This window comes from Microcaecilia unicolor, chromosome 6, assembly GCF_901765095.1.
Source record: "Microcaecilia unicolor chromosome 6, aMicUni1.1, whole genome shotgun sequence".
Taxonomy (NCBI): Eukaryota; Metazoa; Chordata; class Amphibia; order Gymnophiona; family Siphonopidae; genus Microcaecilia; species Microcaecilia unicolor.
Window position 1 is genome coordinate 148,439,155 of NC_044036.1, and position 27,231 is coordinate 148,466,385.

At 42.6% G+C, this 27,231-nt stretch overlaps 1 protein-coding gene across 1 annotated transcript in view; it reads left to right on the top strand.

The window, feature by feature from the left end:
• Positions 1 to 27,231, top strand: part of SUCLG2 (succinate-CoA ligase GDP-forming beta subunit) — a 274,022-nt gene that overhangs the window by 22,553 nt on the left and 224,238 nt on the right. Inside the window, exon 2 of the mRNA XM_030206066.1 lies at positions 19,086 to 19,227. Within this exon, the coding sequence (XP_030061926.1) occupies positions 19,086 to 19,227 (142 nt within the window). The remainder of the gene's footprint in view (positions 1 to 19,085; positions 19,228 to 27,231) is intronic.

Consider the following 27,231-nt stretch of genomic DNA (forward strand, 5'->3'; position numbering starts at 1 on the left):
TCACCCTCCCCCTCAGCCCCGCCCAACATTAACCACTACTTCCAGGAATCTCCAGGCTATTGACCCTCCCACCTTATCATCTAGTATTTCTAATCTCCTCCCCTCCATCATGTCCTCCGAGTCTGTCGACGAGGCTGTCTCCGCTTACAATGCCACTCTCTCCTCTGCTCTGGACACCCTTGCACCATCCACCTCCCGTCCCACAAGGCGTACTAATCCCCAGCCCTGGCTGACCCCTTGCATCCGTTACCTTCGCTCCTGCGCCCGATCTGCTGAACGCCTCTGGAGGAAATCTCGCACCCATTCAGATTTCCTTCACTACAAATTCATGCTATCCTCCTTCCAGTCCTCACTATTCCTTGCCAAACAGGACTATTACACCCAACTGACTAATTCTCTCAGCTCTAACCCTCGTCGTCTCTTCGCCACCCTTAACTCCCTCCTCAAAGTGCCCTCCGCTCCCACCCCCCCTCGCTCTCTCCTCAATCACTGGCTGACTACTTCCGCGACAAGGTGCAAAAGATCAACCTTGAGTTCACTACCAAGCCACCTCCTCCTCTTCACCCTTCAACCCTCTCCCTCAACCAACCAACCCAGACCTCCTTCTCCCCCTTTCCTGATATCGCCGAGGAGGAAACCACCCGCCTTCTTTCCTCCTCAAAATGCACCACTTGTTCCTCTGATCCCATCCCCACCAACTTACTTAACACCATCTCTCCTACTATCACCCCCTCCATCTGTCATATCCTCAACCTCTCTCTCTCCACTGCAACTGTCCCCGACACCTTCAAGCATGCCGTAGTCACGCCACTCCTCAAAAAACCATCACTAGACCCTACCTGTCCCTCCAACTACCGCCCCATCTCCCTCCTACCCTTCCTCTCCAAGATACTTGAGCGCGCAGTCCACAGCCACTGCCTTGATTTTCTCTCCTCTCATGCCATTCTTGATCCGCTTCAATCCGGTTTTCGCCCTCTTCACTCGACAGAAACAGCACTCTCTAAAGTCTGTAATGACCTGTTCCTTGCCAAATCCAGAGGCCACTACTCCATCCTCATCCTCCTGGATCTATCCGCCGCTTTTGACACGGTCAATCATGACTTACTTCTTGCCACACTGTCCTCATTTGGGTTCCAGGGCTCTGTCCTCTCCTGGTTCTCCTCCTATCTCTCCCACCACACCTTCAAAGTTCACTCTCATGGATCTTCCTCCACCCCCATCCCCTTATCTGTTGGTGTTCCCCAGGGATCGGTCCTTGGACCCCTTCTCTTCTCAATCTACACCTCTTCCCTGGGCTCCCTGATCTCATCTCATGGTTTCCAGTATCATCTCTATGCTGATGACACCCAACTGTATCTCTCCACACCAGACATCACCACGGAGACCCAGGCAAAGGTATCGGCCTGCTTATCCGACATTGCTGCCTGGATGTCCAACCGCCACCTGAAACTGAACATGTCCAAGACCGAGCTTATCGTCTTTCCACCAAAACCCACTTCTCCTCTTCCTCCACTTTCTATCTCAGTTGATAACACCCTCATCCTCCCCGTCTCATCTGCCTGCAACCTCGGAGTCATCTTTGACTCCTCTCTCTCCTTCTCTCCGCATATCCAGCAGATAGTCAAGACCTGTCGCTTCTTCCTCTTTAACATCAGCAAAATTCGCCCATTCCTCTCTGAACACACCACCCGAACTCTCGTCCATGCTCTCATTACCTCTCGCCTGGACTACTGCAACTTACTCCTCACCGGCCTCCCACTTAGCCATCTATCCCCCCTTCAATCTGTTCAGAACTCTGCTGCACGTCTCATATTCCGCCAGAACCGATATACTCATATCACCCCTCTCCTTAAGTCACTTCACTGGCTTCCGATCAGATACCGCATTCAATTCAAGCTTCTCCTTCTTACCAACAAATGCACTCAGTCTGCTGCCCCTCACTATCTTTCTACCCTCATCTCCCCTTACGTTCCCGCCCGTAACCTCCGTTCACAGGATAAATCCCTCCTCTCAGTACCCTTCTCCACCACCGCCAACTCTAGGCTCCGCTCATTCTGCCTCGCCTCACCCTATGCTTGGAACAATCTTCCTGAACCATTACGCCAAGCCCCCTCCCTGCCCGTCTTCAAGTCTTTGCTTAAAGCCCACCTCTTCAATGCTGCGTTCGGCACCTAACCCTTACCGTTCAGTGTGAATCCAGACTGCCCCAATTTGACTGCCCCTATCGGACCGACTGTTCACTTGTCTATTAGATTGTAAGCTCTTTGAGCAGGGACTGTCTCTCTTTGTTAAATTGTACAGCGCTGCGTAACCCTAGTAGCGCTCTAGAAATGTTAAGTAGTAGTAGTAGTAGTGTTGGTTGTGCATTTGGTACGTGGAGATCCCATAATTGTAGGAATTCTTTGCATTCTTGGGTGTTTGTTGAGGTAAGGTCTTCCAGGTGCAGGTTAATGTCTCCTATTATGATAAGGTTTGAAGTAGAGATACATGTGTTCGAGATGAAGTCCATGAGGTGTGTTTGAGGGTCTTGCCAGTTGCCTGGTGGCCTGTAGAGTAGGATTACGTTGAGGTTATCCTGCAGGTTTGGGTGATTGATTCTTACTGATGTAATTTCAAGTTGAGGTAAGATGGATTCAGCTGTGGTTGTGATAGTGAACTCGGATTTGTATATTATGGTTATACCACCTCCTCTTTTCCCGTTCCTTGTCCAGTGGGTCATTTTGTATCCTGGTGGGCATAAATCTAGGATTATGGGATCCTTAAGGTCATGGATCCAGGTTTCAGTAATGAATAGGAGGTCAAGATTGTCTGTGGTGATCCAGTCTGTTATTATCTCTGTTTTGTTTACTGCTGATCTGGCGTTTGCGTATCCCAGTTGGATTGGATGGCACGGTTCGATCCCGGCCGTGGATGTGTTAATTTTTATTAGTTGCCTGTTTTCTTAGTATTTGGTTTTGTTGTTTCCTTTCTTCCCTTTTTGTTGGTTATATCCATATGTATTTGTTTTTCCTTTCAGTTGGTTGTTATTCTTTTGGTCTGGTGAGTTGTAGATGGGTTGTCTATAGGGTTTATGTATTGTGGGTAGGTTGTTGTTTAAGTTGGGAGTGGTACATGCGTGGTAGATTAGGAGGAGGAAGTAAATTATTATGAATAGTTTTTTTAGTATTCATTTTGGCTGTAGTTCGTGTACCACACCACAGCCCTGATGTTTTTTTCATCCGAGTAACTTTGTGTGGGCAAAGTTACCTGGACAAAGGGGAAATGCTTTTAAAGGGGCAGACTTAATCCCCCAGATTCTATGTATGGTGCTCAAACTTGTGCGTGGAAATTTGGGTGCGCACATAATTTAACGGAATAACGAACCAATTAGTGCTGATAATTGGGCACTAATAATTATCTTTGCTAATTGGCAACAGTTAGAATTTACGCACTCATCTTGTTAGGCACATTCCATAAAGATGCGCACATAAATTCCAGTTTGCATATCTGAAAAGGTAGCATGGCCATGGGAGGGGCAGGTCATGGGTGCTGTAAGAATTTACGTGCACTGTTACAGAATACACCTGATCTGTGTCTTATTTAGGTGCAGGGATTAGCACCAGGTTTCAGGCTCTGTTCTATAAGCAGTGCTGTTTTGTCACGTTTTCCAAAGCTGGAAACTGGGTTCGTGAGCCCTTGGGCCACTGCCGAGGAGCGGCAGCGGCAGGCAAAACCACCCTCAAACCAGGGTCCGGGCAGCACAGGACTGGAACCCCGGACTGGGGTTGCAGCAGAGGCAAACAGGCTGGAACAGGCAGAGCAGGAACCCTAGTCTTCACCTGCGCTTAGCTGCTTTTCCCCAGGAGTAGAGCCCCAGGGTGCAGTCAGCCGGCAGGGCTTTGCAGGACAGGGCAGGGGCAGGATACCAACAGGCAACACACAACAGAGTAGGACTAAAAGCTGCCAGTGCAGCCACTAAACAAGAAACACAAACAGATAAGAAATAGGACTAAAAGCTGCCAGGCAGCCACTAAACAAGACACACAGATAACCAAGAACTAGACACAGAACAGTAGAATAAGGAACAAGCCAGGTCGGGGCAGGCAGCAGAGAAAACCAGGAAACAAGCCGGGTCTGGGCAAACAGCAGAATCGGGCAAGAAACTAAAACAAGAAACCAGACTAGGCAGAAGTGCACAGCGCAGCAACATACTAGGGACCTTAGACGATGCAAAGGCAGAGAGTTTCCAAATGGCTAATAAGCCCAGCAGCAACTGAGGCTCAGCTGCAGCAATCACTAGGCCGCCAAGGGAGCTGTGCAGGGTCAAACAAGACAGACAAATCCGGCAGCCTGGAAGATCCGGACTGGACTGGGCTAAAGTCTGGAACGGGTGATAGTCCATAGCCATCGCCGGTTCTGGCCACCAGAGGGCGAGGTGAGCACAGATGTAACACGTTTATAGAATAGCCCTTAGGTCGAGATTGTATATAAGGTGCCTGAAAAATCCACGCGGTAAAAAATTACACCTTGGCATATTCTCTAAAGTATGCCTAAATTTTATAGAATAAGCTTATATTGCCGCGCTGTATATAGAATACGTCAAATTTGATCGCATCCGTTCAGGATGTTTTACGTGAGGTAATCCTGATGCCTATATTAAGCACAGAGCAGTTGCATTCTATAATAATTCGCATAGATTTTAGAAACGCCCATTCTACGCCCATAACCACTCCCCCTTTTCAACTGAGCGACTTAGAATTTACGCGCACCACGTTACAAAGTACGCTTAGCAAGTTGTGCATGTCCTAAATAATAATTTGCACCTTCGTCTGGCTGCCTGGGTTCATATCACAGTTACTATTGGTCCGCCCTGGGGATGATGTCACAGGGCGGACCAATGGGAAGTGAGAGGGAAGGGAACCCAGCAGCAGCCACCGGAGGTGAGTAAACAAATGCCCCCTCCCCCCCCCCCCGAGTTCCATGACCCCCTACCTACCTCCCTCCCTCCTTCCACTTCCATCCGTCTCAGTTGCACAGGCTGCGACGGCCCCACTCCCGGTCGAATTCCATGCCCCTCCTCTCCTCCAGTTTCCATGCCCCTCCTCTCCTCCGGTTTCCACGACCCCCTCTCCTCCCATTTCCGCCGCCCAGCGCCTCCCTCCCTCTGTCTCTCTGGCCTCCGAGTGGAAGGAGGATATGTGTGTTTTCCCATCCCTTCCTAAGTGGGGGAAGAGGAGGTGGGGGGGGGGGGGGATGGAGGAGGGGGCCCTGGAACCTTGCTAGCACCCATTTCCTTTCTGTTGGAAACGGGCCTCTTTTACTAGTAAATCATAATTAATGCCAGTTAGTGCTTTCTTGTTAACATCCAATTGACTGCTCCAATTAGCTAGTTAACCAGTTAAGTTTCATACATTGTTATAGAATGTGTTTCGATTTCCGCATAGAAATTAAGGCGCAACATATAGAATTTGGGGGCAAACACTCATTATTTTCTGTACCATATATAGAATTTTGTCCAATGTATATAAAAATCAATTGTAAGTACATAAACCTTTTGAATATTGATCTCAGTGCTGCAGTGTGAAAGTCTACAGTGCAGTGTATCCTGGTTTCATAATTTACATAAGTACTGTATAATTTTGATTTTCCTGTTTTGAGATGATTGAAAACAGACTGCACATCAAAATAGTTAGATCTTAACTGTAAAGCAGTTTTCTGGAGTTAAAATATATTGTGTATATTACTCTGAATGCATTTTTTTTTTTTGTGGGGGGGGGGGCTAAACACTGACAAGGTTTTTCTTAATTTTTGGAAGCTTTGTACACACAGAGAAATATAATTTCCAAGATTTCAAAAGGTGAACGCCATCCCATCTTATCTGAACAAATACAGCTGCTAGCAAATAAAGAAACCAAATCTTAATACACCTTTTTCCTCTGTATTGTGGGGGAAAAGCTCTTTCCGGGAACATTCATTTCAAAATAGCTACCTGGAGATCTTCAGTGCTCCGAGCGTGCTACCAGAGTGAATGCCTCGCTGTATATCATGCTGAGCGCTAATGCAAATTATGGGTCTACACCGTGAGATTTTATTGTAAGAAAGTTACCATGCAGGGCTTGTCTCTGAGGTCAGATGATACAGCTTGTTCTTTAATGGTAATCTTTGACTTGTGAGTTGTTTACCTTTAATCTGGAAGAAAAATAAAACCTGACTTTGTTTCAGTTAAATATGGTATTGCAGTTTTCATATGCTGAATGGATATAATCACTATTGTTAAGCTACAGATAAGTAGCTGCTACATTTTACTTATTCTGTAGGAGTGAATTTACAGGTATTGAAAGCCGTTGGTTTATTCTTGTGGGGTTTTTTTTAAAGGCACTTAAAGCTCCTTTTACTAAGCTCCAGTTAACAAAAATGGCCTTAGTGTGCCCTTACACTGGTTTTTCCCGCACGCTAAGGCCGATTTTCCAAGTTTTGTGTTAATGGTTATGTGTTAATGTTGCCGTTAGCACGAGGCCATTAAAAGGAATGACCAGTTGAGCACTTAACCGCCATCCATTTTGTTGGCAGGGGCGCATGCGATAATCCTGCACTAACAAGTTAGCATGTGGTAATGCCGATGTGTTAATTGATTAGCACAAGAATGCTTACTCCACCTCCAGACACGTCCCCTCCAACAAAAAAATAAAAATTGTGTTTTTTAAAATTTTCTTTTGCACCTGGTTAGCGCTTGCAGATTTGAAACATACAGCAGGACGCCCGAGCTTGTCCCGCAGTAAGCTATTTTAAACTGCAGTAATTGTGTACTAGCGCTTATTAAAAGGGCCCCTTAGCTTGTCCCTGTTTTTGTTCTGTAGCGTTCTCTGCTTCGTGCGCCCCTCCTCAGTGCCTGGAAGAAAGATCCCCTGAGAGTTCCTAGCAGCAGCTGTCGCCCCTCTCTCTATGAAGTTGTAAGCCGTCATGTGGCAACAGCATGTCCGAACCTTGCCCGTTTCTCTAATTAGGAGAGTTCAGCATTTCCATTTCAGTTGATATTCCATCCTTCTTCTGTGACTTGAAGCAGCTTGCAACAATGCAATAATATCACAATTTCATACAGGATAAATGTGTAGTATTCCAGTCATTTTGTATGATTACAAAAGAATGCAAGAACTCGTGCCTTTATCAACCCTCTTCACACAGAAGGGGATGGGCTAAAGGAGGCCCATTCGCCCCCAACCTTCAACAACTAATACGCTCACACACAAAAAAATTAAAAATCAACCTATAACACTGAAAGCAGCGGAAGATGCAGAACTATCTGAACCGTATTAAAATAATAATAATAAAAAAGTTGCTAATAGGCAATTTGATTTCCTGAGTCAGCTCAATTATATTAGAACTTCTCAAAGGGACCTGCTTAAAGGTGTGAACCCCCTTGGCAATGATGAGCACTGGGAACTGTGCCAACATTTCACTTGATCAAAGGCATAATGCCATCAGTAGGTTGGGCATTGATATTTGAGCCCAAGAGAGTTTGAGAAGGGGGCCAGAAGTTGGCGACAGTCATCACTACATTGTGCTTGTTTTCTCCTTCTCACCTTGCAGGTCAATATCTGGTTACCACTTTCCTGGATTCATCTGGGTGATTTCTAGGGAGTTGTAACCAGACCACCCAAAACACAGCAGCTAGGCTCATATTTGGAAAAACACGTTTTGACAGCGCCAAACCACTCTGAGAAAAACTGCATCGGCTACCAATCAAAGAACGTATCAGTTTCAAAATCTGCACGACTGTTCTTAAAATTATTTACGGTGAGGCACCGGGATACATGACAGATCTCATCGACCTGCCAACCAGAAACACCACAAAATCAGCACGATCATACCTAAACCTCCAGTACCCAAGCAGTAAAGAACTCAAATACAAATCCACTGGTGCATCCAGCTTTTCTTACTCGAGCGCACAACTATGGAACGCACTGCCAAAGGCAGTAAAATATACGCTCGACCACCTAAAGTTCTGGAAAGTACTAAAAACAGACCCAACATAAAACATATCTGGATACCTGCGATACAACGTAACCAAAGATCGTAATGACACATCCTAACTCTTCCTAACTCTTCCTCTCCCTCTCCCTCTCTATTTTCCCCCAAATGTACCTAACATACATATACCTCATTCTACTACAATCTCACCTGTATTCATTCATACCTTGTGTTTGTTCAGATCGGAATCGGCTAACGCCGTTAACGGTACAATGTAAGCCACATTGAGCCTGCAAAAAGGTGGGAAAATGTGGGATACAAATGTAACAAATAAAATAAATACATGTTCCAACTCAGCTACCCCTGTGGCCTGCCATATCTCTAGATCATACTTTGGCTTTCTCTATTACAATTCCTCCCTTGCCTCCTGCTCTTTAGGGTGCGAACAGCGCATCATTTGCAATACTGCAGCCTTCTGATCCTGTTCATTCCGTGCCCTTGCTATTATGAGCGTACAAGCCAAACATTTTCATTTTTTGTTTTGTTTCCCTTATCATGTACAAGAGTTCTCTTTTCATTTCTGGGTTTATAATCTATGGGCTGCTTTTATTAAGCAGTAGTAAGCCCAACGCGGGCTTTACCGCTCACTATACAGGAAGTACCGCCGGGCTACCGCAGCAGCCCGGTGGTACTTCCCACCCCTAGCGCGCCGTCATTTCCGGCGCTACAAAAATGAATTTAGTTTTGTAGCACCGGAGTGTACCCACTGGTAATCGGGCAGTGCCGGGTCAGCACGGGAGACCCTACCGCCACCTTGGCAGCAAGGGCTCCTCCTGAAATGGCTGCGCGGCAAGTAAAGCACTTGCCTCGCAGCCATTTCCTGTAGGAAAGCAAGACTTCCCTTTTACCAGCTGTGGTAAAGGGGTCTTGGCATGCGTGAAAAACATGTGCTGACGCCAGCGCAGGCCCCCCTTTGCCGCAGCTTGATAATAGGGGCCCTACTTTTTTCTTTGGGGCAGTGTATATTTTTTTTGCATGTCACAGCCCTATGTTCAGTCTCTACCAAGCATGCTAGAGTCTTGTCAGAGTACTGGTTTCTACCACCTCTCTAATCACTTTCTTCCATCTTTTTAGTAAATCAGGCCTTGACAAATTTCCTTTGATTTCAGCAACTGAGGCTCCCTGTCTCCCTCAATATTGTCTCCACCAAAGTTGAAGATTGGGGTGGATGAGTACCACAGGTCCTTTAGAGCAAGGCTGGACTAATTCCAGGTTGCAATGGCGACTAGCAATTTGCTTCTAGCACCTGCGATTTTTACAGCCCTTTTAAAAACAAAAAGGGTGTTTTTCAGACACCAGAACTACTACTACTTATCATTTCTTTAGCGCTACTAGATGTACGCAGCTCTGTACACTTGAACATGAAGAAGACAGTCCCTGCTCGACAGAGCTTACAATCTAATTAGGATAGACAAACAGGACAAATAAGAGATAAGGGAATTACTAAGGTGGGGATGATAAAATAAGCGTACTGAACAAGTAAGTAAGGGTTAGGAGTTAAAAGCGGCATCAAAAAGGTGGGCTTGTAGCCTAGATTTGAAGACGGCTTGAGATGGAGCTTGACATACCGGCTCAGGAAGTCTATTCCAGGCATATGGTGCAGCAAGATAAAAGGAACGGAGTCTGGATTTAGCGGTGGAGGAGAAGGGAAATGGGATTTGATATACCGCCTTTCTGAGGTTTTTGCAACTACATTCAAAGCGGTTTACATATATTCAGGTACTTATTTTGTACCAGGGGCAATGGAGGGTTAAGTGACTTGCCCAGAGTCATAAGGCGCTGCAGTGGAAATGGAAGGGTGTAGATAAGAGAGAGAGATTTACCCAGTAAACAGAGTTCCCGGGGAGGAGTGTAGGGAGAGATGAGAGTGGAGAGATACTGAGGAGCTGCAGAGTGAATGCACTTATAAGTCAATAAGAGGAGTTTGAACTGTATGCGGAAACAGATAGGGAGCCAGTGAAGTGACTTTCTTGTTGCCAGTGGCATATGGCTATGTGAATCCGAGCAGCATGATTGTTTATATATTAAAACTTGCTATACCGGCATTAGCTAACTCACTGATCACAGCGGTTCATAATCTAAAAAACCAAACACATAAAAATAAAAATGAAAATGAAAAGAACTGCAATTCCTGATAGGAAAGAGGAGCAATACAATCAGTTAGACTTGTTCAAATACTTAAAGCTGGGTAGCAGGAGCAACGGTGACAGAAGTGGAGAAAAACTCTTAAGCGGCGTCAAAAGCTTGGTGAAACAGCCAGGTCTTCAAGGCAGAGTTGAATTTCTTGAAGGCCTGGATATACAGAGGTAAAGAATTCCAGAGAGAGGGAGCAGCAAAGAAGGTGTCGAGTGGATTCTAGTTGGGCAAACCTAGGACAACGGATAAGTGGTGATCATTACTAGAAGAAAGTAGTCTAACTGGGAAGTAAGGAATAGTGAGATGGGATAAATAAAGGGGGAGGAGCTCTGGTGCTGATCTCACCAGCCTTAAAAACCCAAGACCAGTGTTAAAATTTTTCTGCTTACATGCGTAAGTATTGACTTTTTAATGTTCAGTAACTTGTGCAATGCAGATCTTTTTTGAAAAACCAAAAAAAAGTACTAGTGGCTGCTGTTAATGTTATTCAGTTTCCTTTATTAAGTTATCGCTAACAAATTATTTATATATTGTTATTAACAGAGTACATTCAGGCAAAAGGTCATGAGGGTCAGCCAGTCAGTGTAGATCAGCGTTCACTATATTTATAAATCTACCCCAGTACAGAATCTACTGCGCTGTATCCAATGCCATTTCAGTTCGCTACTTCTGCTAATTTTATGGCTCTTTCTTTGAACGTGTTCATTTGTAAAATGGCTTCTCCTGCTGGATGTGCTGCAAAGTACGTATTTATTTCCCATTGCCTTTCAGGTACATTACAGAAAGCTCCACTTACAGTGAGCCTTTTCCAAAAGTTTGTGCAAATTATGAATGTCCAGACTTGGGCGTCTCGTTTTGTATGTAGAAAACCAGCTCATAGTATGGCTTTTTTTTCTCTCCTAGTATGGCTTTCGAGAGAAAGATGAAGTGCGCTGAAAAATATGTGGACACAGAATGTGATGAAGAAAGGGATACGAGGAGCTAGGTCAAGGTTGAACAAGTTCCCTTGCCAAGTTAGCTAGCGATCCCTAGGGTCCCTGATTGGAAAATAAGCTAAGTCAGTGTGGTGTCTTGACCCCTTGCATAGAAATAAATTAGTTTAAATCTAATTCTCAGAACATTAAGTGGTAGTAACACTTTAATCATAAAGATATAAGCTTTGAATTACCCATTTCCTCATATCCCACTGAGAATTGAATTGATAGAGAACAGCTGAAAAGTACTTAAGTTTACTGCTTCCCTAATGAGACATACTGTTGACTCGTGGATAAAAAAGATACAGTAATATGTAAATATGATGTTGCTGATTATTTCTAAGACTTTATCAGAATATTTCTTTTCTTTTTTTGTTTTAAATTGTGTTCTACCGTAGGTCTAATTAGCTGTGAGGTTACCTTTTTGGTTTAATCTTACTTGCCATAGGCAAGAGGGCATCTGATTGTTTCACATAGTGTTGACTGAATATCAGACAACAGGCATCAAAGTGCGTAGGGAATAAAACTCATTTAGAGCTCTCAGGATTAAAGTGGCCATGTCAAAATATCAAAGAAGCGTGAATTAAGTAGGCTTCACACATAGCATTTCTGTAGCCCTGTAGGTTGTCAAAATCAAACAAGATTTACTCACTTTTATTGAAAAGTCTGAAAATTAGTATGTATTTATGTTGCTAGAATGAATGAAGCAAATTACTTGTAAATTGAGGGCAGTTGGCAGTTTAAGGTTCCTGATGATCAACTGTTATTTTTGTAATTCATTAGATTAAGCTGATCTTTCATCTTTTTAATGTACAGTGATCCAGGTCTGATGAAATTGTGTGTAAGTTTGAATTTTTACCCCTCATGACATTGATCATATGAAATACTTGTGCCGGCAAAAGAATCGGTTGGGCTGCTGGATGACCGAGGGCTAAAAGGGGCGATCAAGGAAGATAAAGATGTAGCAGAGAGATTGAATGAATTCTTTGTTTTGGTCTTCACCGAGGAAGATTTGGGTGGGATACCAGTGTCGGAAATGGTATTTCAAGTGGACGAGTCGGAGAAACTTACTGACTTCACGGTAAACCTGGAGGACGTAATGGGGCAGTTCAGCAAACGGAAGAGTAGCAAATCTCCTGGACCGGATGGTATTCATCCTAGAGTACTGACAGAACTGAAAAATGAGCTTGCGGAGCTACTGTTAGTGATATGTAATTTATCCTTAAAATCGAGCGTGGTACCGGAAGATTGGAGGGTGGCTAATGTAACGCTGATTTTTAAAAAAGGTTCCAGGGGAGATTCGGGAAATTATAGACAGGTGAATCTGACATCGGTGCCGGGGAAAATGGTACAGGCTATTATCAAAAACAAAATTACAGAGCACATCCAAGGACATGGATTACTGAGACCAAGTCAGCACAGCCTTTGTGTGGGGAAATCTTGTCTGACCAATTTACTTCAATTCTTTGAAGGAGTAAACAAACATGTGGACAAAGGGGAGCCGGTTGATATTGTGTATCTGGATTTTCAAAAGGCTTTTGACAAGGTACCTCATGAAAGGCTACATAGGAAATTGGAGGGTCATGGGATAGGAGGAAATGTCCTATTGTGGATTAAAAACTGGTTGAAGGATAGGAAACAGAGAGTGGGGTTAAATGGGCAATATTCACAATGGAGAAGGGTAGTTAGTGGGGTTCCTCAGGGGTCTGTGCTAGGACCGCTGCTTTTTAATATATTTATAAATGATTTAGAGATGGGAGTAACTAGTGAGGTAATTACATTTGCTGATGACACAAAGTTATTCAAAGTCGTTAACTCGCGACAGGATTGTGAAAAATTACAGAAGGACCTTATGAGACTGGGAGACTGGACGGCTAAATGGCAGATGACGTTTAATGTGAGCAAGTGCAAGGTGATGCATGTGGGAAAAAAGAACCCGAATTATAGCTACGTCATGCAAGGTTCCACGTTAGGAGTTACGGACCAAGAAAGGGATCTGGGTGTCGTCATCGATAATACACTGAAACCTTTTGCTCAGTGTGCTGCTGCGGCTAGGAAAGCAAATAGAATGTTGTGTATTATTAGGAAAGGTATGGAAAACAGGTGTGAGGATGTTATAATGCTGTTGTATCGCTCCATGGTGCGACCGCACCTTGAGTACTGTGTTCAATTCTGGTTGCCGCATCTCAAGAAAGATATAGTAGAATTGGAAAAGGTGCAGCGAAGGGCGACTAAAATGATAGTGGGGATGGGACGACTTCCCTATGAAGAAAGACTAAGGAGACTAGGGCTTTTCAGCTTGGAGAACAGATGGCTGAGGGGAGACATGATAGAGGTATATAAAATATTGAGTGGAGTGGAACAGGTGGATGTGAAGCATCTGTTCATGCTTTCCAAAAATACTAGGACTAGGGGGCATGCGATGAAACTACAGTGTAGTAAATTTAAAACAAATCAGAGAAAATCTTTCTTCACCCAACGCGTAATTAAACTCTGGAATTCGTTGCCGGAGAGCGTGGTGAAGGCGGTTAGCTTAGCAGAGTTTAAAAAGGGGTTAGACAGTTTCCTAAAGGACAAGTCCATAAACCGCTACTAAATGGACTTGGGAAAAATCCACATTTCCAGGAATAACATGTATAGAATATTTGTATGTTTGGGAAGCTCGCCAGGTGCCCTTGGCCTGGATTGGCCACTGTCGTGGACAGGATGCTGGGCTCGATGGACCTTTGGTCTTTTCCCAGTGTGGCATTACTTATGGACTTATGTACTTATGCACTTGTGTGTCAATGGTGAGAATGGTGCTAATTTTAAACACACCTTCAAATAGTGAATCAGATGGCAGATGTTTAACTTATGCCGTGAATGCAACATAAGAACCTTCTGGGTCAAACCAAGGGCACACCTAGCCCAGTCTCCTGTTATTCAACAGTGGCCAATCCAGGTCACAAGTACCTGGCAGAGTCCCAAAAAGTAGCAACATTCCAGGCTGCGTAACCTCAAGGGATAAGCAGTGGCTTCCCCCTGATGGATCTTAATGGTTTATGGACTTTTCCTCCAGGAATTTGTCCAAACCTTTTTTTAAACCCAGCTACATTAACTGCTTTTACCTCTTGCTCTGGCATTGGGTTCTACTCTAAGTTGTATGAAACTCCTTACCTAAATCTATCCGTGGTCAATGTGATTACATGACATTTCAAAAAAATGTTGAAGACCTTCCTTTTTTAGCAGATTTCAGGAAGCGGTCCCTTATCTTTCTGTTTAGGCTGATGTGATCGCTCTTACCTTTCTGTCTCCTTGTCTGATCTAGTTGTTTTTGCTTTGGGCCTCTCTTAGTGCATGCTAAATGCAAAGACGCCCATTATATTCCTGTGGACATCGTAATGTTTATTGCACGCTAAAAACGCTAGCATCTTTGTAAAATGCCTCCTTTTGTTAGATATGTACTTTAGCTATTATTGTTAGCCACATTGAACTTAGGTTGCTGGGATAATGTGGGGTAGAAATGCCATAAATAAATAAAAAATATATTTTATACTATTTAAATGTGCTACTATTTAACTTCATTGAGTGTCCCCTAGTCTTTGTACTTTTGGAAAGAGTTAACAGTTGATTCATGTTTACCTGTACCATTCCATGCAGGATTTTATAGCTCTCCCTTCAGCTATTTCTTATCCAAGCTGGAGCTCTAACTTCTTTAGCCTTTCCTCATATGAGTTGTTCTATCCCCTTAATCATCTTTATACCTTTTCCTGTTCCACTACATCTTTTGAAATGCGGTGACCAGAATTGCACACAATACTCAAGGTGCAGTCTCACCACAGAGCAATACGGAAGCTTTATGACACTCTTCATTTTATTCTCTATTTCTTCCCTAAGAATTCCTAACATTCTGTTTGCTTTTCTGGCCGCTCAGGCTGAGCAGAAGTTTTCAGTGTATTGTCCACAATGACAACTGGATCCTTTTCCTCTTTGGTGACTCCTAATGTGGAATCTAGCAATGTTAAGTAGTAGTAGTAGTAGTTGTACCTGTAATTGGGCTTATTCTTCCCAATGTGTATCCCTTTGCACTTGCCCACATTAAATTTCGTCTGCCATTTGAATGCCCAATCCTCCAGCCTCCCGAGGTGGTCTGCAATTTCACTCAGTCTGCATGCGATTTAACAACTTTGAATAGTTTTGTGTCATCTGCTGAGTTGATCACGTCGCTCATCATTTCCATTTCCAGATCATTTATAAATGTTGAAGTCACCAGTCCTGGTACGGATCCTTGCGGAACTCCACTATTCACCTTCCTGCACTTATAGATTTGGTTATTTTAACCCGACTCTCTGTTTTCTATCTTTTATCCAGTTTCCAATCCAGAACAATACATTGCATCCTATCCCATGGCTTTTTAATTTTCTCAGGAGTGGATAAGTTGGCTGAGGGGTCCTTTTACTAAAGTGTTCTGAAAAATGGCTTGCAGTAGTGTAGGCGGGGGTTTTGATCACGTGTATGTAAAAAAAAAGCCTTTTTAAAATTTTTGCTGAAAATGGACGTGCAGTAAAATCAAAATTGCCACATGTCCATTTTGAGTGTGCGACTTTACCGCCAGCTATTGACCTAGCGGTAAAGACTCACATGCTAACTGGGCGGTAATGATAAACCACATCAAATGGCACTTGGCGTGTGTCCGATACATGCGTCCAAAAATTAAAAAATATATTTGACACGTGTATCAGACGTGTGCCAAAAATGAAATTACCGCAAGAGCCACATGGTAGCTGGGCAGTAACTCCATTTTGGTTGTGTTGGGCGCACGTAGACGCTTATGTGGCTTAGTAAAAGGGCCCCTGAGTTAGCCAGAGGCCATCTACTTGATAGATATCCCAGTGTAGTATTTGAAATCAGGTTGTAGGTGAATAGGCAAGCAACCTACCAATTTGCACCATAATTTCTTATTCTTTATTACCTTTTGAATGTTTCTATAATTAGTCAGATTTAAAATATAGTCTGTTGTGTAGATCATTAAAACAGTTCCTACTTGTATGCAGTACCTTACAACTTACACATCAACTATTTTTTAGGGGTGTTATATTTGTTTTATATTTTTAATTCTGTGATTTGTTTTCTTTTCTATGATGATACGAGTTCTGTTTTGTTCTGTGTTTTATAAATGCAGTATAAGTACCAAGTTCATAACTGCTTGAATTGATGTACTGCAGGGGTTTTCGACCTAGTCTTTGGGACGCATCCCGCTGTTTGGGTTTTCAGAATGTCCATAATGAATATGAATGAGAGAAATTTACATTGCTTTCATTTTAGGCTAATCTATCTTATGCATATTCATTATGGATATCCCAACCAAGCAAATCACTGGTCTCGAGGATTGGGTTGAGAACCACAGATCTGGATAAATGTATTTGCTAAATAGTATGAAATATATACCATATCAAAACTGAAATCCTACCGTAGTGGTTAGTTGGGTACATTGACATTTTTACAACCTTATGAAACTGTGTGAGTTTTGAAGAGGATGATATGTATTTAATATAATTCAGAACGTTTCTCATGTAACACCAACTCTTAAGCAACTGCATTGGTTACTCGTAGCTCAAAGAATTCAGTTTAAGGTACTAACGATTGGTAATCAAACTTTGTATTCCAATGCTCCTTTTATTTTAAACAAGGACATTGAGGTCTGAGAATGCTTTGTGGCTTTCTCTGGATATCATGGTAGAAGCATGTCATGCTGATATAAGAGTGTCTACCTTTGTTGTGGTGGGGATTCTGTTATGGAATGCACTTTATGGCCAACTCCAGACTCTGTGCTAATACTTCACAGTTTAAAAAAACTTTTGAAGACACAACTTTTTGTGACTTTTTTTTTTTTTGTAATTATATGAGGACATAATATTGTCTTGTTGTTTAGAATACTTATATATTGAAGAGTGGTTTTAATTAGATTCTCTGTTTATTTGTATTTTGTTTTAAATACATTTTATTATGTACGTTCATATGGAAACCCCCTAGGTTGTAGGTGGCTTACATACAGCATTCTCTTTGAAAGATTCTGAAATTGGTCTAATAAAGAGTCCCTACCTGTGAAAAATCTGAAGTATTGATGAAATCGAGTAGAAAACACATTTGTCCTGCTTTGCTTGGACAATCATCATATTTTCACCGCTCCCTGAGCCGGTGGTGGGAGGCAGGGATAGTGCTGGGCAGACTTATACGGTCTGTGCCAGAGCCGGTGTTGGGAGGCGGGGATAGTGCTGGGCAGACTTGTACGGTCTGTGCCCTGAAAATGACAGTTACAAATCAAGGTAAGATATACACAAAAACTAGCACATATGAGTTTGTCTTGTTGGGCAGACTGGATGGACCGTGCAGGTCTTTTTCTGCCGTCATCTACTATGTTACTATTTAGTACTGAAACAGTTATAGGCTCGTTACTCGATCATATTAGATTATTTCTTAGTGAAGGGAAGAGGGCTTTGGTTCTTCAATTTGATCTGTCCTCTGCCTTTGACCTGGTGGACCATAACATCTTGATCCAAGACATGGAAAATGTGGGACTTGCTGGAAAAGTCCTGTGCTTGTTCAAAGGATTTGTAACTACTAGATCTAACAGGATGAAGAGATGTTGAAGAGGACAGTACAAATAAAAAAAGTAGCACATATGAATTTATCTTCTTGGGCAGACTGGATGGACCGTGCAGGTCTTTTTCTGCCGTCATCTACTATGTTACTATGTTCTATCTTGCAGCTGGCAAAATCCAAGTGGTATCCATCAAGGATTTCCACTCCCTGACACTTGTCAGTCTATTTCTACACTCATTAGGTACCTGATTGGGAGTTTGAAGTTTTCTTCCATATAGCTTTGCAGACAACATTCCAGTTCTTATCCTGCTGGGTTCTGTTCTAGAAGACGAAAAACCTAGAATTCATAGTTGTATTCAACTGATAGAATCTGGAATAGAATCTATTCTTTTTTGTATCAATAAGTAAGAAATTCATTTTATCCATATTTAGTTTTAATTTATTCTCTGCCATCCAAGATGATTCTATCAATATTAACGTAGTAAATTATAAATTCTCTCCAGTAGTTAAAATTTGGGGCATTCTAATTGATTGTACCCTTTCTCTTGATCCACAAATCAGCTTATTTCTAAGACTTTTTTGATAATGATAAAACTTTGTCAAATTCGTAAATTAGACTTCTGGTCCAGGCTATGATCTTGTCCCAAATGGAGTTTACTGTAACATCATGTATTTGGGATGGTCTCATAAATAACTGAAAAAATTGCAATTGGTCTGAACACAGCTTGTTACCTGATCTTCTCCTTGAAAAAGTCAGACAGAATCTCAGTTTATTTTAATCATTTTCACTGGCTTCCAATAGAAGAATTCAGTTCAAACTGGTTTGTTTTATTTTTAAGCTGTTATGAAGTTTAGTACCTGGGTATTTTTATGATCACATCCACTTTTCTATTTGGGGGGGAAACTGTAGGTGCACTAGTCCTAGTCTGTTTCATTTTCCTTCGTTAAGGGGTCGAAAACATTTAAAACAGGTTGAGCTCTTTCTAGGTTTCCAAGTGGCAAGATTTTGGAAAGGTCTTCCTTTTATTTTTCAGATCTCATGTTCTTATCTTGATTTTAGGAAAAATCTTAAAAACCTTATTTCAAAAATTTGTATTATGAAGTAATTAGTCTTTTTTTTGGTTTTGCTTTGTTTTTAAATTTCAAATCCTGATAGGTAAAGTGCAATTTTGTTTTCTTTTATGTTTATATTACATTATTTATTGTTTTGAATTTAATTTTGACTATTTCAGGAGTCTGTTCTTGTTCTGTTAACCTGTTAGAACTACAAGGTATTAGCGGCTTGAAAGACTTTTTGTTAGGGTTTTGTTTGTTTGATTGAAGTTCGGACAGCATTTCGACATGAGCTACTTGTAAGAAAGGTTATGTCTTCTCTCATTCACATAGGGTGTTCAAGTGACACACAAGCGATGGCTGAACCTGCAGGAATACCAGAGCAAAAAGCTGATGGCAGACCATGGGGTGACAGTTCAGAGATTCTTTGTGGCTGAGACAGCAAAAGATGCTCTTAAGGCTTCTAACAAATTAAGTAAGTTGAATGAAATCTGCTTGATTCGCCTTGCAGCACAGCTGGTTTTCCCTCCTATAAAAAGCGTGTTTGTCAATATCAATACTTAATGCTGGAATCAGATGGTTTGTAGGCACTTAGCAAATTTCCTTGATAAAATAGTTAACAGGCTGCCATTTTTAGTTGTGCATGTTTGACATTTTTTTTTTTTTTTTTTTTTTTTTTTTACTGTCAGTTTCACAGGCCTTCATGCCCGATTCTTTAAATATTCATTTTTTATGAATATAGGCGTGTCTGATAATAGTGTATATTAAGGACCATATTCACAAAAACTGTGCATCCCAGCAGACATGGTTTTTGAAGTGAACATGCATAATCTAAAGACATGATAAAGAAAATACATCCATTTGAAATGACTGGAGAATTGTGAAGATTAGCTGGAAGGGCATGATTTCAAACGAAAGAGTGCACAAAATTGCAGGACTTAGAAAAACTTAGTCGAAAAGAAAATGCAATATAGGTCTCTAAAGTTAGGCGCCAAAAAACTGGGTGCTAAGCTAGTATTGTAGAACGGCAGAGTTGCGCCAGATCTGTAATAGAATGCTAGCGTAAGGCGGCAGTTACGTGACAGACTTTAAGGGCGGGCACTTACACCGTGTCTATGGCTGGCGTAAATGGTAACGCCTAAATGCGGCAGTTGTGCGAGTAAATGTAACTATTCTGTAAAGCGCGTACAAGAATTGTTGCAACGCCCCTGCCATGCCCGTGCCCCTCCCATCAAATTCAAATCCAGCAAAGAAAAATGTAAGCAAACAACAAACTTCAGACAAGCACAGAGGACTTCTGAGGGAAAGTAAGCTGCTGTACTGGTAAACCTTCATAGTGTGGATGGGCGGACTGGATAGCTGGATGGTCTTTTTTTTCTGCCATTGTTTCCAAACTTCAGTATTTTTATTGAGAAAACCACAAACAGCTACAATAGAAGAACAGCAGATGCACTTCTCAAAATAGCAGAATTGCTGTAAACCTCTTGTAACGATGAACAGTTAGCCAAATATCTAATCAAAGGTTCCTGGCCAAATGTCGGAGAGAAAAACATACTGCTTGATATTCTAAGCAATTTAGCCATGCAGGAGAGGCTTCTGCTGGTTAAGTTTCTAGGGGGCCCTTTTACTAAGCCGCATAGACGCCTACGCACGCCCAATGCACATCAAGTTTGAGTTCACCTGGCTACCGCAGGACCTTTGCAGTAATTTCATTTTTGACACGCGTCCGCTACACGCGCCAGAAAATAATTTTTATTTTCTGGGGCGTGACAGAAACCGGGCAGTAATCGTCATTATACGCGCGTAGACGGTTACCGCAGATTTAACGCGTGAGACCTTACCGCTAAGTCAATGGCAGTAAGGTCTCGGACACAAAATGGACGCGCGCCAATTTTTATTTTGCTGTACATCCGTTTTCAGCAAAAATATAAAAAAGACATTTTTTACAGGTGCGCTGAAAAATGGATCTGCTAGCGCAGCCCATTTTTCGGTGCACCTTAGTAAAAGGACCCCTAGATGTTCAGTTAATGCGGGGGCAGTCTATGGAAGGGGTGCCCAGTTAACTTCCTCGTTTTGGCAACAGCTTTACAGGTGCCCCTCCCCATTGACCCCGTTCCCCCTCCTTCCCACCTCCGATGTAAAGAAGGGGCTGATCGAACCCATCGCTATAAGCCTCCCTGGGCTTACTTAGTAGAGGTCTAGTGAGGTCCAAAGGACAGGAGGCAATGCCTTCTCTCTTCTACTCGTTGCAGCACCTTTTACAAAATGACTGCTGCGCACTCTATCTTAAATGACTGCTGCGCACTCTATCTTGCCAGGCCCCTTCAACTTCTGGGTGGCAGTCGCTGTCATTTTCTATGTTTCGATGGGTTTTGCTTCTTATTGTTTTCTAAATATCTGAATGCGGAAATGAGGATTTTGAGACGGATGATCATATGTGGGCTCGAGGTGAGGGTGGGCAGTTGAAAGAAGAGATTCTTGCTTGTTCACTACCCATGTTTTATCATTCCCACCTTAGTAATTCCCTTATCCCTTATTTGTCCTGTTTGTCCTAATTAGATTGTAAGCTTTGTCGTGCAGGGACTGTCTCTTCATCGCTACGTACCTCTAGTAGCGCTATAGAAATAAGTAGTAGTAGTAGTAGTAGTCTAGAGGCGGGGGAATGTTGAGGCAATAGATTGAATGAAGGTTGTGTGAGGGGGTTTAAGAAAAGCGACCAATTGGAGTAGCTGGTTGAAAAGGGAATATCTCTGGTAAATTACTTAATTCTTCCCTTAATAGTAACCACTATTGTGATTTATAAATACTTGTGATTTTATTATCCACTTATGACATATTATTTATATTCAACAATTTCCCATTACTTGTTTCATATCAAATTTTCCTCCATCAGTCGTACTCTCCATTCATTCTCATTCAATCTTAACTAGTGCTAATAATATTATTCTCTGATACACAACCTTCCTGAATTGATAGAGTGTAAAGTTCAACAACTGAAATTCTCTCTTTAACAATTTTTCAACATTGATTTTCCACTCTTCCATAGAAGGTGTTGAACAACATGCAATAATGCTTTTAACCAAAGCTTTGCTTCCGTAAAGACGTGCTCCCTCCATATGTCCATAAGATCTCACATTAATCCGCAATCCTAGGTCATACTACTACTACTACTACTTAACATTTCTAGAACGCTACTAGGGTTACGCAGCGCTGTACAAAATAAACAAAAAGGACGGTCCCTGCTCAAAGGAGCTTACAATCTATGCTTCAAACGTCTTTGAGTTATTTATGTTTCCTCCACTGGATATCTTTTGGAACTTTGTATGCACATCCCTTCGCTCCTCAATCCAGTTCAGTATATGTGTCCAGAGTGACCTCCACTTTCTTTTTTACTAACTTTCAATTATATTGGTAAATTACTTAAAAAACAGATTTAGGGCCCTGTTTACTAAGGCGCGTTAGTGTTTTTAGCATGCCTACCCTTAGCGCGTTCTAATCATGTAGGCGCCTATAGGAATACTATATCTTTATATTACTAACACTCCTCCACTACTCATGATGTATTGTAAGCCACTTTGAGCCTGCAAAGAGGTGGGATAAGGTGGGATACAAATGTAACAAATAAAGTATTGTAGGCACGTACATGATTAACGCGCGTTAAAAACGTTAACGAGCCTATAATGCTGCTTAGTAAACAGGGCTCTTAGTTTTGTATTACATAATAGGGGATGGGCAGGAATAACATTTTTGTGTAATTTTTTTCCCCTTTCTCTTCCCCGTTCTCTAATGATTGTCATTAAGATGATGGTTCACACACTGTTGAGAGAGAGAGAGTGCACACTCAAGAAATGCATCCTCTTTACACTTTGGGCCCCTTTTATTAAGGTGCAGTAGGCCTCATGCGGACCTACCGCATGCTAAACGGGAAATACCATGGGGCGTGCCAAGGCATCCCGCAGTAGTTTCCTGCTCAGCGCACTCTAATGCCACACTGGAAAATATTTTTTATTTGGCACTGCGGGAGGTGTGCCCATGGGCGGAGAGTAGGTGCCTGCACTAGTCAAGTAGCATGGGCACGTTACCGTACACTACCCAATTAGCTCAGGAGTAGCACGAGAGCCCTTACCACCACCTGAATAGGTGACAGTAAGGGGTCCCTCGTTAATGGCCACACGCTAATGGGGAAATTAGCTCATATTAGCCCTCTCCTCAAGTCACTTCACTGGCTTCCTATCCGTTTCCGCATACGGTTCAAACTCCTCTTATTGAACTATAAGTGCATTCACTCTGCAGCTCCTCAGTACCTCTCCACTCTCATCTCTCCCTACATTCCTCCCCGGGAACTCCGTTCACTGGGTATATCTCTCTTATCTGCACCCTTCTCCTCCACTGCTAGCTCCAGACTCTGTTCCTTTTATCTTGCTGCACCATATGCCTGGAATAGACTTCCTGAGCCGGTACGTCAAGCTCCATCTCTGGCCGTCTTCAAATCTAAGCTAAAAGCCCACCTTTTTGATGTTGCTTTTAACTTCAAACCCTTATTCACTTCTTCAGAACCCTTATTTTATCATCCTCACTTTAATATTCCCTTATCTCTTGTTTGTCCTGTTTGTCTGTCCGTCCTAATTAGATTGTAAGCTCTGTCGAGCAGGGACCGTCTCTTCATGTTCAAGTGTACAGCGCTGCGTACATCTAGTAGCACTATAGAAATGATAAGTACTAGTAGTCTTTGGGATTCTGGAATCTTGCTACTCTTTGGGATTTTGTACAGAATCTTGCTACTCTTCGGGATTCTGGAATGTTGCTACTCTTTGTCCTTATCTCTTACTTGTCCTGTTTGTCTGTCCTAATTAGATTGTGAGCTCTGTCGAGCAGGGACTGCCTCTTCATGTTCAAGTGTACAGTGCTGCGTACGTCTAGTAGCACTTTAGAAATGATAAGTAGTAGTAGTAGAAATTAGCGTGTGGCCATTACAGGAAAATATGGCATGTCGAACATTTTACTGCTGTTCTAAAAGTGGCTGCAAAGATGACAACTGAAGCCTGAAATTGTTGAGGGACTCTTATTTTCACATGGACTTTTGAAAAAAAAAAAGTGGCTGCAGGTTGTCGAAAACCTACATGCCGACACCAGTGCCGGCTACTTTTTTGCGCGGCTTGGTGAAAGGACCCCACAGTGTTCACTCTTTTTCCAAAGAGCGTTTACACAAAAGTAGGAAGCATAAATATATTACACTAGTAACAAAGGCCCGTTTCAAATCGCAGTGAAACGGGCGCTAGCAAGACTTCCCTCCGTCCCTTTGTGTCTCCGTGTGTTGCCGGCCCCCCTGCAGCCTCCGTGTGAATGTGCTGTGACCCTGGCCCTTTTGGCACGCCCCCCAGCGTCCGTGACCGTTCCGTTCCCCCCGATGTGTGTGTTGCCAGTGCAGCCCCTTCCACCCCCACCGATGTCGTCGCTGCCGGCGCTCCCCCTCTCCGAAGGCCCCCCCCACCCCACTGACCTGCCGAAACAGAAGATTTCAGGGTCATGTGAATGCCCCTGCAGTAGGAACCGATAGAGTAACGTGTGCTCCGCCCCGCCCTCGACGTCATGAAGAGCTACAGTGCAGTACAACATTGAAGCTGAGAATGTGCTCCGCCCTCAACGTCATAACGTTTGACGCGAGGGCGGGGTCCACAGACTGTGATTTTGTGTGGCTTCAGAGCTTCGAACTTATGAACCTGGCTTCAGTGACGTCAGTGCAAGTAGAACGTTGAGGGTTAGTTTTATATATATATAGATATTAGGAAACACCCTTTGACCCTTTTTTTCAGATTTTTGGAGAAGGATCTCTCCTCCCATCACCCCATTAATTTGTTTTGCTCGTCCTTCGTGTCACCTAAAATCAAGGACAGCCCTAGAACACGACATTGTCAATGAGTGCTTTCATCTACCTTGGGCACAACTTAATTTATTTTAGCTTGTAAGACTGTACTTATACAATGTAGGAGGGAAAATATGTTTTAACTAGTTGCAAACTGTAATTTCCACTGATGCATTGTATTATTTTGTCAGTGGGGAGTGCCTAGAACTTTGTTTTTAAAAATGACTCATATTTTTCATTGTTATGAAGCAATTATGTGTTATGCCCTGTGGAACGAGTGTAAAGACTTCTTTAAAAGTGATGTATCTAATAAAACACCACTTTGTTGCTAAGGGTCTCTTCATAATAATATTTTTATTGATTTGCCGGTAAGGTTTGTATATATTTTAATTTGTAAGCACAGTACTGATGTACTGCGTCCCTGTTCCTTTCTTTATGTAGTACAGTTGTCCTGTTATTCCACTTTAAAGGTAATAGAAATAAAGCAAAAGAAAGGAAAATAAGATGATGACTTTTTTTATTGGAGTAACTTAATACATTTTTTTTTACAAGTTTTCCAAGGCAGAACCTCCTTCCCTGACCTGAGGAAGCAGGTTGTGAAAAATGGGTTAAGGTTAATCCAATAAAAAAATATGTATCAAATGTCTCTCTGTTTTGTTTTTTCTCTCTTTCTCTCTCTCTTAAGAACATCAGAAAATCCATACTGGGTCAGAGCAAAGTTCCATCAGACCCAGCATCCTGATCTGGCAGTGGCCAATCTGGACGTGAAAAACAAAGCAGACCAAAAGTCCAAGGACTTCTTTATTAAAAAAAGACCAGATGTGGCCACATTTTGCCAAAATGGCTGCATCAGGAGTAAACCACCAACTAGAAGTTGAAAGCAGTGCTGCCCGTAGCTGACAGATGTCTGTCCACGACTGTTAACTGTGGAGACGTGCGCAATACCATTTTTTTTGGCACTCCTGTAAAAAAGGCCTTTTTTTGGGGGGGGGGGGGGGGGCAAAAATGGACGTGTGGCAAATTAAAAATTGGTGCGCGTCCATTTTGGTCCTGAGACTTTACTGTCATCCATTGACTTAGCGGTATGGTCTCGCGTGTTAACCCGGGCAGTAATCATCAGCGCGCGTACACAGACGATTACCGCTCGGTTAGCGCCACATGCCATAAAATAACAAATATTTTCCGAGGCGCCTAGCTGACGCTCCTAAAAAATGGAATTACTGCCCAGGGCATTCGGTAGAAAATATACAAAGCCCGACATGGGCCGTGTTTCGCCCTACTGGGCTGCCTCAGGGGCTCTTCAATGTTTCATTGAAGAGCCCCTGAAGCAGCCCAGTAGGGCGAAACACGGCCCATGTCGGGCTATTGTATGCATATTTTAATTTATTATTAAAATCATTTTTATCCATCAACGATCTGCTTTGTATATTTTCCATCTTGGAGTTTGCAGTTCGTCTGCCCCTTTGTTTCCCAGGGCATTCGGTAGCCAGACGTTATTTCAAAATTGACTCCTACGTTCCTTAGTAAAAGGCCCCTCTGATTTTAAGAAACAGAAATATGGTTGGCAGCAGAGAAACAGTGTGGAAAGAGGACAGTAGCTCACACACCGAAACACTTCCGTGTCAAGTTCTTCTTTGTGTTGCTACAGGAAAGGTCTTTGAATATTGGATATCCTCTTGGTATTCGCCTTGCTCTTTTGTTTGGTGGTTGCAGTTTTCAAGGTTACCACAGAATAACTGAGGGGTCCTTTTACTAAGTTGCACTGAAAAATGGCCTGTGGTAGTATATAGACACGTGTTTTGGGTGCAAGCAGAATCATTTTTCAGTGCAAACCTGCAAAAAATGCCTTTAAAAATTGTTTTTTGCCGAATATGAACGTGCGACAAAATGAAAATTGCCGCGCATCCATTTTTGATCTGAGACCTTACCGCTAGCCATTGACCTAGCGATAAAGTCTCATGCAGTAACCGGGTGGTAATGACCTATGCGTGTCAAATGCCACTTGGCGCGCGCCCATTATGTGCGTCAGAAAATAAAACTTCATTTTCGGATGCACGCCACAAATGAAATTACCGCAAGATCCACGCGGTAGCTGAGCTGTAACTCCATTTTGGCATGCGTTGGGTGCGTGTAGATGCTTACACAGCTTAGTAAAAGGGCCCCTGAGTGCGTCCCGCGGTATTCCATCTTTAGCTGCGTTAGATGTGTATTAGCACCTAACACAGCTTAGTAAAAGGATCCCTTTATTTATTTATTTATTTATTACATTTGTACTCCGCGCTTTCCCACAAACAGCAGGCTCAGTGCGGCTTACATTGTAAAAGAAAGTATCTTACATGGTAGAAAATAAAGCAAAACAAGAAAATGTAGGAAGAGTATTATAAACTGTGATGATCAAAGCTACTTACATAGTGAAAAAGCATTATTAAGGACACGTGAAAAGATTATTAAGAGCTGAGAAAAAAAAACAGTGGCAACAGCGCCTAGGAATATATGAGTTGGAATAGGGAAGGTAGACAAGGATAGGATAGGTAAAAGGGAAGGAGATTGCACATTAGTACTCGATGCTGTTTAGTAAAAGGGTTTATTGTGATAGTTTTTTGCATCTGCTTAAAA